The sequence below is a fragment of the Ovis aries genome, chromosome 2, assembly GCF_016772045.2.
Source record: "Ovis aries strain OAR_USU_Benz2616 breed Rambouillet chromosome 2, ARS-UI_Ramb_v3.0, whole genome shotgun sequence".
In the NCBI taxonomy this organism is placed as follows: domain Eukaryota; kingdom Metazoa; phylum Chordata; class Mammalia; order Artiodactyla; family Bovidae; genus Ovis; species Ovis aries.
Genome location: NC_056055.1, coordinates 9,373,733 through 9,390,745, shown reverse-complemented (window position 1 = coordinate 9,390,745; position 17,013 = coordinate 9,373,733). Strand labels below are relative to the sequence as shown.

General features: G+C 50.8%; 1 protein-coding gene across 3 annotated transcripts in view; it reads right to left on the bottom strand.

The window, feature by feature from the left end:
* Positions 1-17,013, bottom strand: part of AKNA (AT-hook transcription factor) — a 58,320-nt gene that overhangs the window by 15,871 nt on the left and 25,436 nt on the right. For all 3 annotated transcript variants that reach the window (XM_012112383.4, XM_042242828.1, XM_042242830.1), the window contains 10 exons: positions 13,223-13,379; positions 12,338-12,495; positions 9,762-9,821; positions 7,054-7,181; positions 6,390-6,597; positions 4,534-4,688; positions 4,255-4,434; positions 3,174-3,420; positions 1,630-1,736; positions 827-1,038 (listed from right to left, as the gene is read on the bottom strand). In XM_012112383.4, the coding sequence (XP_011967773.4) occupies positions 827-1,038; positions 1,630-1,736; positions 3,174-3,420; positions 4,255-4,434; positions 4,534-4,688; positions 6,390-6,597; positions 7,054-7,181; positions 9,762-9,821; positions 12,338-12,495; positions 13,223-13,379 (1,612 nt within the window). The remainder of the gene's footprint in view (positions 1-826; positions 1,039-1,629; positions 1,737-3,173; positions 3,421-4,254; positions 4,435-4,533; positions 4,689-6,389; positions 6,598-7,053; positions 7,182-9,761; positions 9,822-12,337; positions 12,496-13,222; positions 13,380-17,013) is intronic.

The following is a 17,013-nucleotide window of genomic DNA, read 5'->3' as shown; positions in this document are numbered from 1 at the left end:
GTGATGGAGAAGAAATTGGTGGTTACCAGGAGTTAAGGTGGGGTTGGATGTGTTTATAAAAGGACAACAGGAGGGACCCTGAGATGGTGGAAATGTTCTGTGTCTTAACCGAGTCCGTGTTAGTCTGGTTGTGACATTGCTCTATGGTTTTGCAAGATATTGTTGGGGAAAACTAGGGGAAGGGCATGTAGCCTCTATGATTATCATTTCTTACAACTGCACATGACTTAATTAAACTTTTAACTAAAGTTAAATTTTAAAAAATTAAACGGGAACCTCAAAAAGAGGCAAAGCTAATCTGAGAACAGTGGTTGCCTTTGAGAAGGGTGGGAGCGTCAGGAGGGGCTTGGAGGGGCTGGGGTTCTGATCATGTGGAGTTTTTCTGTCTGTGGTCACTTTGGGAAAATTCATCAGTTTCTGTTCCTTCCTGTATGCTTGTTTTATTTCAATAAAAAGGTCACATGCATTTTTTAAAAAAGTAAAAGAAATCACAGACTTTATAGACACAGAAAGTGTTCATAACACAGCGTTTTATAGAAAAAAAGATTATAAAACATCCATGTATAGTATCCCACTTCAAGTATTTGCAAATAAACACACACACAATGGCATAGAAAACAGCTCAAAGGTTCTAGACTAAAATGTCATCAATGACGGTTTTTAGCTAATTATTGTTTTTTGTTCCCTTTTCAAATTTTCCTATAATGAACCTGTATGATATTTTGCATCCTAAAGGGTAATGCAGATTTTCTTATTGGTTTGATCTTTTTTACCCCATGCGATCCAGCCACCCCAGGTTCTGGCCAACCCAGATACATCCACTCACCCATCTCAGACGCCAGTGCCCGCTCCAGGCAGAAGCTGGGTGCCCTCTGCTGGAGAGGACTGTCTTGGCCAGACGGGGGCCTCTGGGCTCGGCTTCTGGGTCTGCTGGGCTCAGAGGTTCTTCTGGGGATGGGAAGACCCCTGGTCTGGTGGTGGGGGGCTGCATCTCGGGGTACAGGCAGAGTGAAGGACTGGACTAACGTCCCTGGGGTGCTGGGGGCCCATGGAGAGAGAGACACATTGGAGTCACACAGAATGAGGCCACAACCTCCGAGCCCCTCCACATACTAAACCATCCTATCCTTTGGGACTTGGCAGCCCTGGCAGTATAGCATTTCTGAGGATGTGTCTCCACTACACACACATTTTCTTTATAAACTGCAGAGCTGTACACGTGCCTACTCATATACACAAAGTCATAAAGCTCAACTTAGTTTTTAGATAATATACACAGCAATGAAGTTTGTAATCTTCCCTTCCCACGCAGCCCTGGGTAGCCTCAGGGACCTTCGGCTTTGGAGACTGTCACTCAACCTGGCTGCTCTGTCACAACACCCTCCCGGCACATCTTATTCATTCACCGTTTCATCACCCATTTGTTCAATAAATTCCCAGTCTGTCAATACGTGGCGGAGTGACCCTGGGCAAGTCACTTTCCCTCCATCCATAACATGAAGGCAGTAACCCATCCTTGGTGGGGATGAAGTGTGGGGCTCTGAGAATGCCCAGACCCTGTTCTGAGCTCACAGGCACTTTGTTTCTCAGCCAACCCCAAGTGGGTAACACTGATGGGGTCCCCATTACCTGATCTGGGAGAGCCGGTGCTCTGGGGTCTGAGTGAGGGGCGAGACTCTGCTGGTTTCTGAGCCCACGAAGCCACTGTCTGTCTCCGGGGAGGCCATCCAGGGCTCCTGAATGAGACAGTGTTCCTTTAAATCTGAGGAATGTGCCCGGGGAACACTGGGAAACCCTTCCCCCGTGCTGGCCTGGGCCTCACATTCCAGAGGCTCACAGACAGGGAGGCTGGCCCAGCTCCCAACAGCCAGGCCCTGGGCGTGCGGGGTCCTGAGGTGCTCAGGGCCTGGCATGAGCCCCAGGCCAACAGCAGGGACTCCACGCCCTGAGAGGGCCCTGAGCACGCCCCGTGTCCCTGAGGGGTGGGAGCCAGGGCCCTTGGGTGGGAGACTGTAACAGACTTCCTGAACAGAGAAATAGAAAGGGGAGAAGGAGAAAGCAGTCCCACTGTGAGAATGGGATTCTTGAATCCACACGTCTTCCAGGGTGGGCCTGGAATGCCGTGTTCTACCTGATTGCAGAAATGCCCGGGTCCCATGAATTGGGATCGGAGAAGGCAATGGCACCTCACTCCAGTACTCTTGCCTGGAAAATCCCATGGACGGAGGAGCCTGGTAGGCTGTGGTCCATGGGGTCGCTAAGAGTCAGACCCAACTGAGCAACTTCATTTTCACTTTTCACTTTCATGCATTGGAGAAGGAAATGGCAACCCACTTCAGTGTTCTTGCCTGGAGAATCCCAGGGACAGGGGAGCCTGGTAGGCTGCCGTCTATGGGGTCGCAAAGAGTTGGGACACGACTGAAGCAACTTAGCAGCAGCAGCATGAATTGGGAAAAACAAACTGATCAACCACTTATACCTCCAACATACCACGTCTAACGCAGGGGCAAAGGTCACCAACAGAGAGACACGGGTGTCTGCCCTCAATGAGTTCATGGTCGAGTACATATTCCTTACCATGGGCTCATCAGGACTATAGGTGTGTGTGTGTGTGTGTGTGTGTGTGTGTGTGTGTGCGCGTGTGTGTACACATGCAAATGTATGTGTTTATTTTAATTTTTGGATGTGGACCATATGGTCTTTATTGAATTTTACAATATTGCTTCTCTTTTATTTTTTATTTTTAATTTTTTTACTACAAAACATGTAGGATCTTAGCTCCCCTAGCAGGGATCGAACTTGCGCCCCCTGCATTGGAGGGCGAAGTCTTAACCCCTGGGAAATCCCCATATGTGTTTTTTTAGGGGAGGATCCATCTCATAAGTCATATTTCCACAGTGATTTGTGATTCCTGTCGTAGTTTAAAAAGCGCCGTTCTCATGGCACAAACTACTTGGAGTCAAAGACACCACCCCCACCTTCAGCTGTGCTAAGCAGGCTCAGAAAGATACAGGCCCTGAGCTACAGGTCTCAGAGGGGAAAGAGGAGGTCCAGGTGGAGGGGTGGAGGTGCGGGGAGCCACAGCAGAGGCAGGAGCAGCAGGCATCCTGAGCAAAGGCCTGGAGGCAGGAGGCTCCAGGAGATGCAGGGAGAGGCCCTGCACCCACGCGTACCTCCAGCGGGGGCCCGCCGGCCTGGTGCAGAGACTTTGGTGGAAGGCGCTCGGAGATGCCACTTCCCTCGAGGCTGGCCAGGCTGCTCTGGTGGGACGCTGCAGACTTGGGGCCCTGAGGATGGGGGGGCCTGCTGGGGCCGGGAGGGGCCTCCTCGGCTCTGCCCAGACCCTGCAGGTGCCCGTCTCTGGTCACGGATGCACAGACATCTGCTGGCTTCACAGACGCCATCTGCTCCACGGTCTCCCTGGCGGGGAAGGAGACGCATGGTGCCCCTGAGCCCTGGCATGGGCTGGGCAGCTCTGTCCTGGGAGCCATGCAATCCAGGACACAAGCTCTGGAGTCAGGCACCCCTGCATCCTCACCCTGTGCTGCCGCCCTCTTGCTGTGTGGCCCTGGGCAAGGTACCGCCCCTCTCTGAACCACACTTATCTCAACTGTAAAATGAGGATGCTGACAAAACCCACCCCATACACCGGGGCAGAAACCGTGCGGAAATAGAGGTGCCAGAGTACCCTTTCCCAGGCTTTTGGAATTTGCCTTCCCTCTTTCCTATTCCAGCCATTTCCATCAACTTCCATCTACTCAAAAAGACCATGTCACTATTGCAAACAGAAGACCAGTATTTTGTGTTACAGACTGAAGTGAACTTTGCAAATAAATACAAGGAACATGAAAACAGTATTATCATAGTCTAGATAAATCCTGTTGCCTAGTAAAGGCTCTTGGCCTGAGGCCTGCTGGCTTTCTCTCTTTCTCTCTTTTTAAAGGACGATCAAGAGAAGCCCTGAAGACTTTATAGCCCTGAGACTTTCTCCTTGTCGTACATGGAATCTCTGAGACTGAGAATGAGTGATGTTATTTAATGCTGCATCTTTCCGACCAGAGTTCTCATCCCACACCTCCCTAAATCATTTCAAGTGCTGTCAATGATGTACATTTCATGGTTTGTAGAGACACTGAGCTACAGGTCAGGAAAGCTGTTTCTAAACTGTAAAGGGCTGTCTAGCTCCTAGGACAGTCACTACTCTTGTGGTTTCTGAGCTGGTGTGGGACCAGCGGGGAAAGCTCAGTGACCTACTTGAGGGGGACCCCGTGACTTCTCTCAGCCTCCGCCGGGGGCTGCCTGGTGGGGAGCCTCGGGGCCACTGCTTTTCCTGGAGCTGGAGCTGGCCTGTCAAAACCCAGGGTGCGGCCCTGGCCCTCCGCCTCCTCCTCCTTCATCCTCAGGGCTTCTGGAAGGGACTTCACACTGAGGTACCTGCAGAAAAACACAGAGGAGCGTGACTTCAACCCACAAGGCCAGCAAGATCCCACCACAGGGCCAGACGCCCTGGCCTTGGGCCTCGTGGGCACTCACCGCTCCAGGAGGCCGTGGAAATCCTGCTCCACCCGCAGCTCCTTGTGCCTGAGCGGGGCCGGGAGGCCCAGTGGCCCGTCCTCTGCCTCATTGCTGGGAGCGCTCAGATCCGAGTTCATGTGCAATAGGTGGGGGCCAATGCTGGTGGCGTTGGGCTGGGGCCAGAAAGGAGGAGGGGCAGAGATTCAGCAGATACCTAAGACCACTCTTTAAGGACCTACCTTATCCCAGGCTCACCCTGGGTGCTGAAGAGCAAGAAAGAGGTTAGATTCACTGGCCTGTTACTCTTTTCCTGTGTGCGAAAGTAGGGACTGGGTCACTGATCTCCAAAACCAGCTGCCATGAGTGTGCTGTGCGCCAGGCACTGTACACATATCACTTGGCAACAATCCCACCAGTACACAGGCTATTACAGCCCATTTTACAGACAGGTGCTCAAGGCTCAAACAATTTGCCTAAAGGCATACAGCAGCAAGGGGCAGTGCCAGGATTTGAACCCAGATTTTCATTCCAGTGTGAACACGTAGCCGCTCAAAACACCTTCACTGTGGGAGCAGGGGAGTCCCTCAAGATAATGCCCTAGAGATGGCCATCTGCCATAGGGCTGTGACGTGGGCTAGAGGCAATTCTACAAAGCCCCTTCCGTGTATGGTTCTTATCTAGTGCAGCTATCTCTGTGAATAGTCTCCAGATCCACCTGAGTCTACAAGCTAGAAGCCTGGAGGTCATCCTTCGCTCCTCTCCTCTCACCATCACTCCAACTCCAGTCCATTGCACCTTCTAAACCTCTCTCAAGTCCATGCATGCCTCTGTACCTGCCCCATCACCTCCCCAGCTCTGAAGGTGAAAGTATTAGTCTCTCAGTCATGTCCAACTTTTTGCGATCCCATGGACTGTAGCCTGCCAGGTTTCTCTGTGCATGGGGTTCTTCAGGCAAGAATACTGGAATGGGTAGCCATTCCCTTCTCCAGATGATCTTGCTGACCCAGGGATCAAACTTATATCTCCCGCAGAGCAGACAGTCTCCTGCATTGCAGGCAGATTCTTTACCATTTGAGCCACCAGGGAATCCCAACCTGCAAACCCTCTTATATCATCCCCTGCTGAAAAAACAGCAGAGTTTAAAACCATCCACCTGATGTGACCACATACCTAATTCCTAGGGCCCCTACTTGCCTCTCCAGCCACATCTCTTAGACAATGGACCCCTCACTGTCTATACTCTAACTACAGGGCCTTTGCATAAGCTGTTTTTTCTGCCAGATTTTTTTTTTCCTCTTCTGCACCTAGTAATTCCTACTCCTTTTCAGATTTCATTTAAACACGACTTCCTCAAGGAAAGTTTTTCTGACTCCTTAATGAACTCAGATATGTTAGCCTGTTATCTACTTGGTGTAGAACTCCATAATTCTCCTTCAGAGCACCAATCAAAATTAAAGTAACAAGTTGAACTCTACAGAAAATTCCATGAGGGTGAAAGTGTTAGTTGCTCAGTCCGATTCTTTGTGTCTGACTCTTTGCTATCCCATGGACTGTACCCTGCCAGGCTCCTCTGTCCATGGAATTCTCCAGGCAAGAATACTGGGGTGGGCAGCTGTTCCTTGCTCCAGGGGATCCTCCCAAGCCAGGGACTGAACCCGGGTCTCCTGAGTTGCAGGCAGACTCATTTCCATCTGAGCCACCAGGGGGAGCCCACGAGGGTGGAGGCCACCTGTTATTTCGGTTGTTTTCTACTGAATTCCCACCATGTGTCTTGAGTGTCGGCATAGGGTACAAACTTCTCAGATGTCATGAAGCTACTAATGGAGAAACCAGTGAACGAAGGAACAGTCTACTACAGTTGGGTAAAGAGGTACCTCAGGGCCGAGGGCCTGGATGGCCGATGTGCGGGTTTGTTCCAGAGGAGAGGGCGGGTCTGTTGGCTGGTGGGGGGAGGGCGTGGCTGGGGAGCTGTCCAAAGCCAAGTCTGACCCGACTTGCCCAGGCTCCTGCTCGTTGTGGTCCATGAGGTCCTTCAGCTCATCCAGGCGAATTCCCAGCTGGAATATCTCTGCCTCCAGCTCCCTGGAACAAGGAAACGTTAGCGGGTCTTGAAGGCTGTGTTTTAGAGCAGAGACTCCAGAAATGCCCTTGGAGGGCCCATCTGACATCATCACTCAGATTCTAAATAAACAAGATAAAAGTAGACTCCACTGGGAATAAGGAGGCTCAGCCCAAGTTCCCTTCTGCCACCAGCTGGGTGTAAGACCTTGAGTAAATCCCTTTCCCCTCTGGCCTCAGTTTCCCCATTCTCCAGTGAGGGGATTCCACTCTTATCTCCAAGGGCACTTCTCATGGCAGGGAGTCTAAAAGTACACAGATCTCAGCCTCCGAGTATCCCCCATCTGGACACGCTGTTAATTGGGATGGGATTTCTCCCCGCTCCCCAAGTGTGTGAATTAAGGATGAAGCGTGCCCCTCCGGGTGGGGACCTGGGGCCTGGCCCATCTGTCCTCCCAGGCCTTCCTCCCCAGCAGGTACCTGTCAGGATCAAATCTCCTGGGTGTCCCCTGGGAGCCGACAAGCTGCTGGGACAGGTGCTGCTCCCTGCAGGCCTTCAGGTAGTCCTCCTCCAGGGCCGCGTGGGCAGCCTCTAGCTGCTGGAAGACCTGAAATGAGACAGGCCAGTAAGACTCGAGCGCCCAGGCCCTGTGGGCTCTGTCCTTGCAGACACAGTGGATGAGCTGCTCGTGGGTGCGTGGGGTGGCTGTGGGACTCACCCTGGACTGTGGAGACCTCTGGGCTCCCTAGTGTCTGGAAGGCTGGGGTTGGTAGCCTCTGGAACCTGTTTGCCCTGGTTGATCTCCCTGCCCTTAGACTGGTAGGACAGAGGCAAGGCTTAGAGCCTTAGCATGAGCCCCAGAGGGTGCCAGTCTTCCCTGGGTAGACCCGTAAGAACCCTGATGTTCCATGACGGTCACGGTGTCAAATATACTATCGCTGTATCGCCATAAAGACCTACTTCTTGAGAGGCCTTAGTTCATCATACTTGATTCTCAAAACTGTGGGCTTTGGAATATTAGTTACTCTTCTCCTGAATCCAATACATCCTGTTGGATAATACACCCAACAGATGTATTATCATCACCGTCATACTATTGATAACGATAACTGACATTTACAGAGTACTGAGGCTTTGTCTAAAGGACGCTGCATTATTCATTTAATCTTCAGCATAACCCTAACAAGAGAGGTAATTTATCATCTTCATCTAAATGGGAGGAAACTGAGGCACAGAGAGGTTACTTCAGTTGGTGAAGGTCACACAGTGAGTGAGCAAGTTGTAGGGTTAGGATTTGAACCCAGGCCCTCGAGCTCCAGAGCTCATAGTCCCAACCATTGCATGAGGCTCCCATGGTAAACGTGATGCTAGTTAACTCTTGGCTAGAACCATGGGAGGTGGGACCATTATCCCTGACTTCTTATCATCCTCTTCTCGGTCACTCTATGCTAATGACAGAGGTCGGCCAAGGACAACCTAGAGGCTCATCCCCAATCTAGCTTGATCTTCCAACAGCTCTCAACTTCCCTGGATATGGAGGAATTAGAAGAGGGGGGAAGAAAAAGAATAACTTTGATTTTTAAGGTCCTTGACTATCTTCTCAATGGGATCATACAATCCACATGACGTATCTTGTAACTGGAGCATGTGGGCAACATCTGTACAGCAACATGCATGCCTGTGGAGTCACTTCAGCCGTGTCCAGCTCTTCGCAACCCTGTGGACTGTAACAGGCCAGTCTCCGCTGTCCGTGGGACTTCCCAGGCAAGGATACTGGAGTGGGCTGCTCTGCCGTCCTCCAGGGATCTTCTCCACCCAGGGGTGGACCCGCGTCTCTTACCTCTCCTGCATGGGCAGGTTCTTTACCACTAGTGCCACCTGGGAAGCCCAGATGACAACACAGTAACTGCTAATATCATAACAGTGAGAACTGTGAAACCAAGGGTGTTGCATCTGCCCCTTCCAGTCCTCCCCCTCAGCTCCTCTCCTTACCCTGCTCTATGCCTTGAGCATCAGCTGGGCTCCCAACCTGCTGGCTTCCCCTGGGGTCTTTCTAGGGGAGGCATCTATTAGAGGTCAGAGGGTGGGAGGGGAGAGACCTGGGAGAGAGCAGCTTCAGGCAGGTGTGAGTCCCTGGGCTTCCCTGTCCCTTGTCGGGCCCCCTGAGGCTGCCGCCCACATCCCTGCTAACCCTGCTGACAGCTCCTTCACTGATCCCTACACCCGCAGCTTTGAGAGCTTCAACTGCTCCTTCCTGGGACCCTGTCTGATGCAGCAGAAATCTAAATTTTATGAGTGATCATGCTGCTGCTGCTGCTAAGTCGCTTCAGTCCTGTCCAACTCTGTGCGACTCCAGAGACAGCAGCCCACTAGGCTCTCCTGTCCCTGGGATTCTCCAGGCAAGAACACTGGAGTGGGTTGCCATTTCCTTCTCCAATGCAGGAAAGTGAAAAGTGAAAGTGAAGTCACTCAGTCTTGTCCGGCTCTTAGCGACCCCATGGACTGCAGCCTACCAGGCACCTCTTTCCATGGGATTTTCCAGGCAAGAGTACTGGAGTGGGGTACCATTGCCTTCTCCATGAGTGACCATGGTTACCTAGAAATACTGGAGTCCAGAAGGAAATAAGCCAATAATGGTTAGATTAGGGGGTCTCTTCGCCTCCCCATCCCCAGTTTTCAAGCTTTAGCAATCACTTTTATAATAAAGAAAATTTAAAAAGAAAATGGCTTTTTCTGGTTGTCGACAGGTAGGATAATCAGTGGGGAGCTGGGCAGGGCAGTGGTTATGACCCTGGACTTGGGAATCAGACAGATCTCCGTCTGGGCTGTACCGCCTACTGGCTGTGTGGTCTTCAAGTCACCTCTCTGGGTTTCAGTTCACTCCAGTTATGTGAGGTGATGACTGTAACTGCTTTGTCAGGTTTTTGTGATGATAAAATGAATTAATGTACATCAAGGGCTTGCCACAGAGCCTGGCACACCACCACCACTGCATAGTAAGTGGTGACTATTGTGCTCTAGCGATCATTATCATGGAAAGCTAAGCGGGGGCTGTCTGTTCAAAACGGAGACACGGTGTCTGGGATTCCCCGGTCTGCCCTGCAGCAAACAAGGCTTTGGAGGCTGTGCTTTGGGACACAGAGCAGTCGTCTAGCAGCTCCGCGGCATCCTCTGAAGTGGACAGTACCTTGAGTTGGTCCCGGGGTGTCAGCCATCCTGCGTGTATCAGCTCTATAAAGGACTCCACCTGGGCATTGGAGGGGAAAGAAACACGCTCCGTTAATCCAGGCTCAGGTGAGTTCTGCCAACTCCCGCACTTAGCCACAGTCACATTTTGGCATAGGGAGCTGGGTCCCGCCTCGGGACGTGGGTTTTCTGACAAGCACAGAGAGGCAGGTGCCAGAAACAGGCTCCAGCACCGGCTCTTGCCATGGCAGCCTTGGGGAAAATCTAAGCGGAGCTTCCAGGATTTGATTTTATTTCACTCATGTGCCTGAAACCTGTGAGGCAGGATATTAGCTGCATCCTGGTGGGGGTGAGGCGACAGGAAGCAATCCGGATGCCTATCCGTGGAATAGTATGCAGCCGTCCAGAGGAGGCAGGCACGTGCGTGTGTGTGTTCTCACGCACAAATGCCACCATGAACTACTTTCAGCATCAGATCAAGGTACAGGACAGTGTGTATGGTACGCTACCACCTGCTATAAAACATAGAGAGAATAAAAAAGGAAAACTGCAAGTACAGTTGCTTATATATTATAAACTACCTCTAGAAGGATGGAAGAAACGAAAATATTAACTGCTTCTGGGGAAGAGAACTGGATGGTGTCGGGGGACAGGGAGAGGAGGAAGGTTTTCTACTATATGTATTCTCTGAACTTCGAACAAAGTGAATTTATTGCCTACTCAGAAATATACAAATTTGGGATATTAAAAAAAAATCCAGGTACAACATAGTGTATATACTTATGTGACCATTTCTATAAACACATGTGCATTCATTAAACATTTGGTACAAAGCAGAAGGGCAAGAGTGGGAAAGAAAAGTTCACTGAATGTATTCTTTGCCCTGTGTGATGATCTTTACCATGAGTATCTATTACAGTTACAAAAAAATTTTAATTAGGGGAAAAAAGGCAAAGACAATTTGTAGATTTCTAGGAAAGCTCTAGATCAGTGCCAAAGTATACAACTTTTCCTAATATAATTACATTATATAACTTATATAACATATAAAACTGAAGCATAGCACAAGCTACATATGTAATTTAAAATGTTCCAGTCACCATACTAAAAATGTGAAAAGACATAGGTGAATTAATAAGATATTTTATAAACCTAAAATATTATTTTGACATGTAATCAAATGTAAAAAAAGTATTGAGATGCTTTACAGTACACAGGACAAGGAGAAATGTCTCCCCAGAATGGCAGGGATAAAGAGGAATAAAGTTCATGTTGCTACAACATGGGTGAGCCTTGAAAAGACTGTGCTAAGTGAAAAGCCAGACACAAAAGGACAAATGGTACGCAAATCCACTTATATGAAATGTCCAAAACAGGTAAACTCAAAGAGACAGAAGGGAAGCCCAGATGGTGTTCCTGGTAAAGAACCTGTCTGCCAATGCAGGAGATGCTGGAGACAAGGGTTTGATCCCTGAAAGGAGACGATCTCCTGGAGAAGGGCATGGCAACCCACTCCAGTGTTCTTGCCTGGAGAATCCCATGGAGAGAAGAGCCTGGCAAGCTAGAAAAGAGTCAGACACGACTGAAGCGACTTAGCATGCATTCGAAGAGACAGAAGGCAGATGAGCAGCTGGCTGGGGCTGGGGGAAGGGGAATGGGAAGTGACTGCTTAATGAATATGGAGTTTCTTAGTGGATGATGAAGATGTTCTAGAATCGATCGTGTTGATGGCAGCACAACTATGAAATACTGAAAGCCACGAAGCATTAACTTTAAATGACTGAACTGCATGTCATGTGAATTATATTTCAGTAAACTTGTTACCAAGAAAGAAAGAAAGAAAAGAGAATGGTAGTGTTTCTTTGAAAGAATTTGTTTTATGGGCATGGTGATACAACTATTGCATTTCCCTTTTTGCATTGACTACTAGGAAGTTCAAAGCCAAACGTGAATCTGATAAAGTGTTCAGGGTCTTTGTTTATTCACTTCTCCCTAAGTTCATTTTATTTTTTTTCCTACACATACTTCCCCTTTGCCCCAGTTTCCTCGCTTCTGTTTTCAGAATGTGGTTATAATGCGGGTATTTTCTAAGCCGCTTTAAAGTACTTTTGGGAAAAGGCCAAGAGTATAGTTATAAACAATAACAAATTCATCATTATTTTGATGAAAATGAAAAGGCCTCTTGAGAAGTAACTGAGAATTGATTCCATGATGAAAAGAACTGGAGAAGTGGGGTGATCCAAAGAGGAAAAGGGAAAGTAAAGGTTCCATAACCCTTCCAGAATCCTGAAAAAGCTGAAAGTCTCCCCCAGGAGTGAACCAGGAGATACTTCCAAGCAGTTAGACAGAGTCTGATGAGACACAGAGCCAAAAAGGGAGTTAAACCTAGCACTGGGTGACAAGGAGGAGGCTGGAGCTTTGTGGCCTCTAAGACCAGCAGGAAAGTCCCAAGTGAACTCCTACAGGGGAGTGATGAGAGCGCCTGGCACACACACAGCCCCGCCCCCAAGCGGGTAGAGGCTCTGCTTTCTCCGAGGGAAGTCTGTCTCCCGTGGGCAAAGCTGAGGTTCCACTCACCTTGGTCAGGAACCGGCTGGCCTGAGAAGCCAGCTCCTGGGCCCGCTCCGCTGAGGGCTGGTCCTGGGCAATGCCCCCTGCGTCCTCCTGAAGCCACCCTAGGGTGGGCATGCTGGGGGGTGAGGAGGGGCTCAGGTCTCCTCCAGCTGATGGCAACCCTGGAATACACAGTCACTACATGTTGGGGCCAAGAACAGTCTTTCCTGGGGCTGAGAGACTGGTGCTCAACTTCAAAGCCACCACCTGCATCCTCCAGTGACAGCTCAGCCTTCTCATGGTCTCCCCGCCTTTCTGCTGGCCCCAGGAAGTGACCTGGGCAGTGTTGTCCCCATTTATAGGCAAGGACAAGGTGCAAATTTGCCCTGGATCACACAGCTGGAGGCCAAGCCGGACCTCTGGGTTCCCAGCCAATAGTGTGGGCTTCAACTCAGAAGCATGGAGGTTCGATTCCTGGCCCTCCTCTGGAGCGGTGTGACCTTCCTCATGTCGTCACCTCGCCAAGCCTTGGTCGCCTTAACTGTCAGTGCGGTAACACCAGTGGGGCCCTCAGCAGGCTGATGTGATTAACTGAGGCCGTGCATGGCAAGGCTTGGCGCAGGGTCTAGCCTGATGTGGGCTCTACTGTGATGACACGCTTTGTCATACAAATTGTCCAAGACCATCCAGCTGCTAAGTAGAGAGAGCTTGGGCTTCACCCATGCAGCTCTGGCTCAAAGCAGACATTTCCACAACTCCATCTGACCTCTTCAAGTCACAGGGCCCAGAGAGGGGCCTCACTTCCCTCCCTCTCTTTCCCAGCCTGAAGCTAGGGCCACCCTGGGGTGGACCAAGTGTCCCAGGAGCAGTCACCCCAGAGGAGCCTCCAGACACATCTCCCAGACTCACCTGAAGCCTCAGAGGCCTGCGGGCCCTCGGCGGAGCCCACATACCACTTCACAGAGTGGGGCTGTGGGATGGTGAAGGACAAGACCTTGGTCCCCTGGGGCATCGTCCCCGCGTGGATGCTGTGGCTGGGCCGGGGCGGGTCCGAGTACAGGTTCACCTGTCGGGGAGGGGAGGCATGGCAGAGCCCAGTCAGGGGTGGGGCAAACCACCCAGAAGGCATCCCCTTCATTCATGCCATCACTCAGGTGCTCAATAACGATGGATAACGGATGTAAATAAATAAATATAAATAAATAAAAATGGATAATAACTACTGCCTTTCAGCGGAACCTATGGGTGGGGGCCAAACACTGGGCCAAGGGCTTATGCATCCTTCCCTTCTGTCTTTATGGCAGTCCTAAGAGGGAGGGACTGCAGACCTATTTCACAGAAGGGGGAACTGAGACTCAGGCTGAGTTACTCACTCAAAATCTCCAACTGAAAAACCCTTGGGCTGGGATTATAACCCTGCTTTGACTCCAGAGTCTATGGTTTTCCATATTAATAATCTTATTAATTTTGTTATGATTTATAATATAATCTAATCATATTATAATCAATATAGCATTTAACAGATGTAAAGTATAATCATTTTACAATGATATGATCATTATTATTTTTATTAATAAAAACGTTTCTAAGAATTACCGTTACATTGATTTTTAGCTGTTTCAATGAATGCATAAACCAACAAGTGAAGGAATCGTTGCTCAGTTGTAGCAGATCTCCATCCTTTGAGGATGGATTTCATACGGTAACAGTCCAGCATGCAGGAGAGAGGTAGAGAGTCAGGCAGATGGCCACGGAAGACCATCTGAGGTTAAAGACCTGAGTGCCATATAGTGGTTTAAAGCAGAGCCTGGCAGGCTATGGTTTGTTTTAACGAACATGGCTTTAGTGAGCACAGCCAAACGTGCTGGCTTATGTATTGCCTGTGGTTGCTTTCATGCTATAATGGCAGAAGTGAATCATTACCACAGAGCTGAAAATAATCACTATCTGGCCCTCTAAACAGGAAGTCCGCTGATCCCTGGCTTAGTGGATGAGCTCTGTAGTGCCTGGGTTCACGTCGAGGCTCTACTACTGGCTTCGAGTCCTAGAGCAGCTGATTGGACTAACCTGTCTGTGCCCAAAGTGAGTGCTCCATGAACAGCAGCCATTACCCTCCTATCTGTCATCATCAGTGGCATAACTGCTACCATCACCATCATCACCACCACCACCACCACCACCATCATCGTTGCCATGGTTATTTATGCGGCCCTCATGGAGGCAGGTCCCTAAAAAAGCTCCTTTCCTGTGGTGCCTCAGTACCCTCCTGGTCCTCAACATCAGGCAGCTGATCTTACTACCCTCTGCTACCCTAAGGTCAGGAGTGGACAGTTCAGGGTGGGCTCCCAGGCCTATAGACAGGCAGCCTCTCCCTGCTTAAGCTGCTCTTCACGTCCTGGCCATGGCAGAGAAATCTCCTCCAAAGTGAGGGACAATGGCCCAGCCGTGGCTTGGCCCCTGCTGCCTCCCCCCTCTTTCAGGCCCAGCCTCTGATGAGAACAAAGCTGGATTTTAATAATCCCCTTGGCCATCTGCTCAGGCCCGCATGGGGGGACTTGTCTCCCAGCACCCCTCTCCTCCCAAGGTGACCCAAATCTGGGGAAGGCCTGGCCCTGGTGCATGCTCCCCCTTGCCCTACCCTGCCCATCCCCTAGCCTCAGGCCTGGCTGCCCCACAAAGACCCAACCTGGGGGAGCAACAGGAACAAGCAGTTCTCAGCACCTCTGTTTCCGCAGAGGGACCAACGGCCTGTGTGGAGGCCCAGGGAAGCAGGGAGCTGGGGGTGAGTGTAAGCAATCGCTGAGCTGCTTCAGGCCTGCCCCTCCCAACCTGTCTCATGACATGTGCAGGACCTAACCCAGGCCACCCCCACTCTGTTTAAACCCGGGCATCCCATGGTGCTCCCTGAGGCTGCACTGGGTCCCTCAAGGGTGTTAAGCAGAGAAGGATGGACTAGCAAGGGTGGGAAGCAGCGGGTTAAACAACCAACTATTCTCAGCACAGCTGGGTTTCACACAGCCTTTAAAATGCTAATAGGCTTTATGAAAGGGGCAGGGAGTGGGGAGAATAGGAAACATTTCCTCTAACCCTCAGAACACACAAACCTCCCCAGCCCCTCTCCCCACTCCACCCTTCCCTCTCCCCCAGCCCCTCCCCCATCCTTGCATCCCCACCTCCACCAGGTGGCTTGCAGGACACACAGTTTGGGAAAAACGCTTTTGCGTCATGCCCCCTGATTCTCTCCGGGGTAACTTCCGGTCTCAACCCCTCCAGACCCTCCTACAGCTGAGATGGGGGACAGCAGCTGGAGGGAGGTGGCCACAGGGCAGCGAATGCAGGAAGTGAAGTGAAGTGAAACTCGCTCAGTCGTGTCCGTGTCCGACTTTTTCTGACGCCATGGACTATAGTCCATGGAATTCTCCAGGCCAGAATACTGGAGTGGGTAGCCTTTTCCTTCTCCAGGGGATCTTCCCAACCCAGGGATAGAACCCAGGTCTCCCGCATTGCAGGTGGATTCTTTACTGGCTGAGCCAGGGCATGCCTCTGAATTCTGACCCTAAGCTGGTCCCTGGGCAGTGACTCCTGATCAGCCCTATGTCCCTGCCTCCACCCGAGACCAGATCCAGTGGTGCCCCCAAGGCCAGGCCCTGGGACTCCCTGGTCAGCTACCTCAGCGGCAGAAACCAGGACCATCTAGTTTGGCTGTGTTAAACTTAAAAAATAAATACATGAACTTGTAAGCCTAAAAAGACAGTCGACTTGCAGTGGGCTTTGCAGCCAGAACACTGGGCTCAAACCCCAGCTTTGGCACCTGCTTGGCGAGTGATCCTGGGTGAATCCCTTAACCTCGGAGCCTCAGTTTCCTCAGTGGTAGATGACTTAGGACAGTGGTCAGTAAGCATCGCTTATTGCTATTGTTCTTACACTGTAACATCCTCATTCTGCCTTGTCCCTATGCCTCTGCCACATACCCTGCCAGGGCCTGAGCGGAGCTCACCCAGGCATGGCGAAAAACAGTGCCTACTCTGGAATCAGGCAGAGTTTAATCCCCCACTTTTAATCCCTTGCCAGCTGTGGAAAGGTTGCACAAACCACTCCAACTGGCCGAGCCTCAGTTTCCTCCTGCGAAGAGGATCAAATGAGTTGACCCTGGCAGTATGCTTAGCCTGGGGCCTGGCAGCTTTTTACTGCTCAGCAAATGCCAGTCTCCTTCCCCTGGTCCCCACTGGTCGCTGCTCCTCAACTGCTGTGCCCGGCCTGGGTCTCCAGGGTCACATCCCTGGCCTGGGGTCCAGGCCTCCCCCTGGGGGCTCTGAGCAGAGTGAGTGGCTCAGCTGGCTGCTGGGAAGGTCATTCCAGCCAGCTCAACCTCAGTTCAGTTCAATTCAGTCACTCAGTCGTGTCTGATTCTTTGCAACCCCATGGACTGCAGCACACCAAGCCTCCCTGTCCATCGCCAGCTTCCGGAGTTTACCCAAACTCATGTCCATTGAGTTGGTGATGCCATTCAACCATCTTGTCCTCTGTCGTCCCCTTCTCCTCCTGCCTTCAGTCTTTCCCAGCATCAGGGTCTTTTCAAATGAGTCAGTTCTTTGCATCAGGTGGCCAAAGTACTGGAGTTTCAGCTTCAGCATCAGTTCTTCCAATGAATATTCAGGACTGATTTTCTTTAGGATGGACTGGTTGGATATCATTGCAGT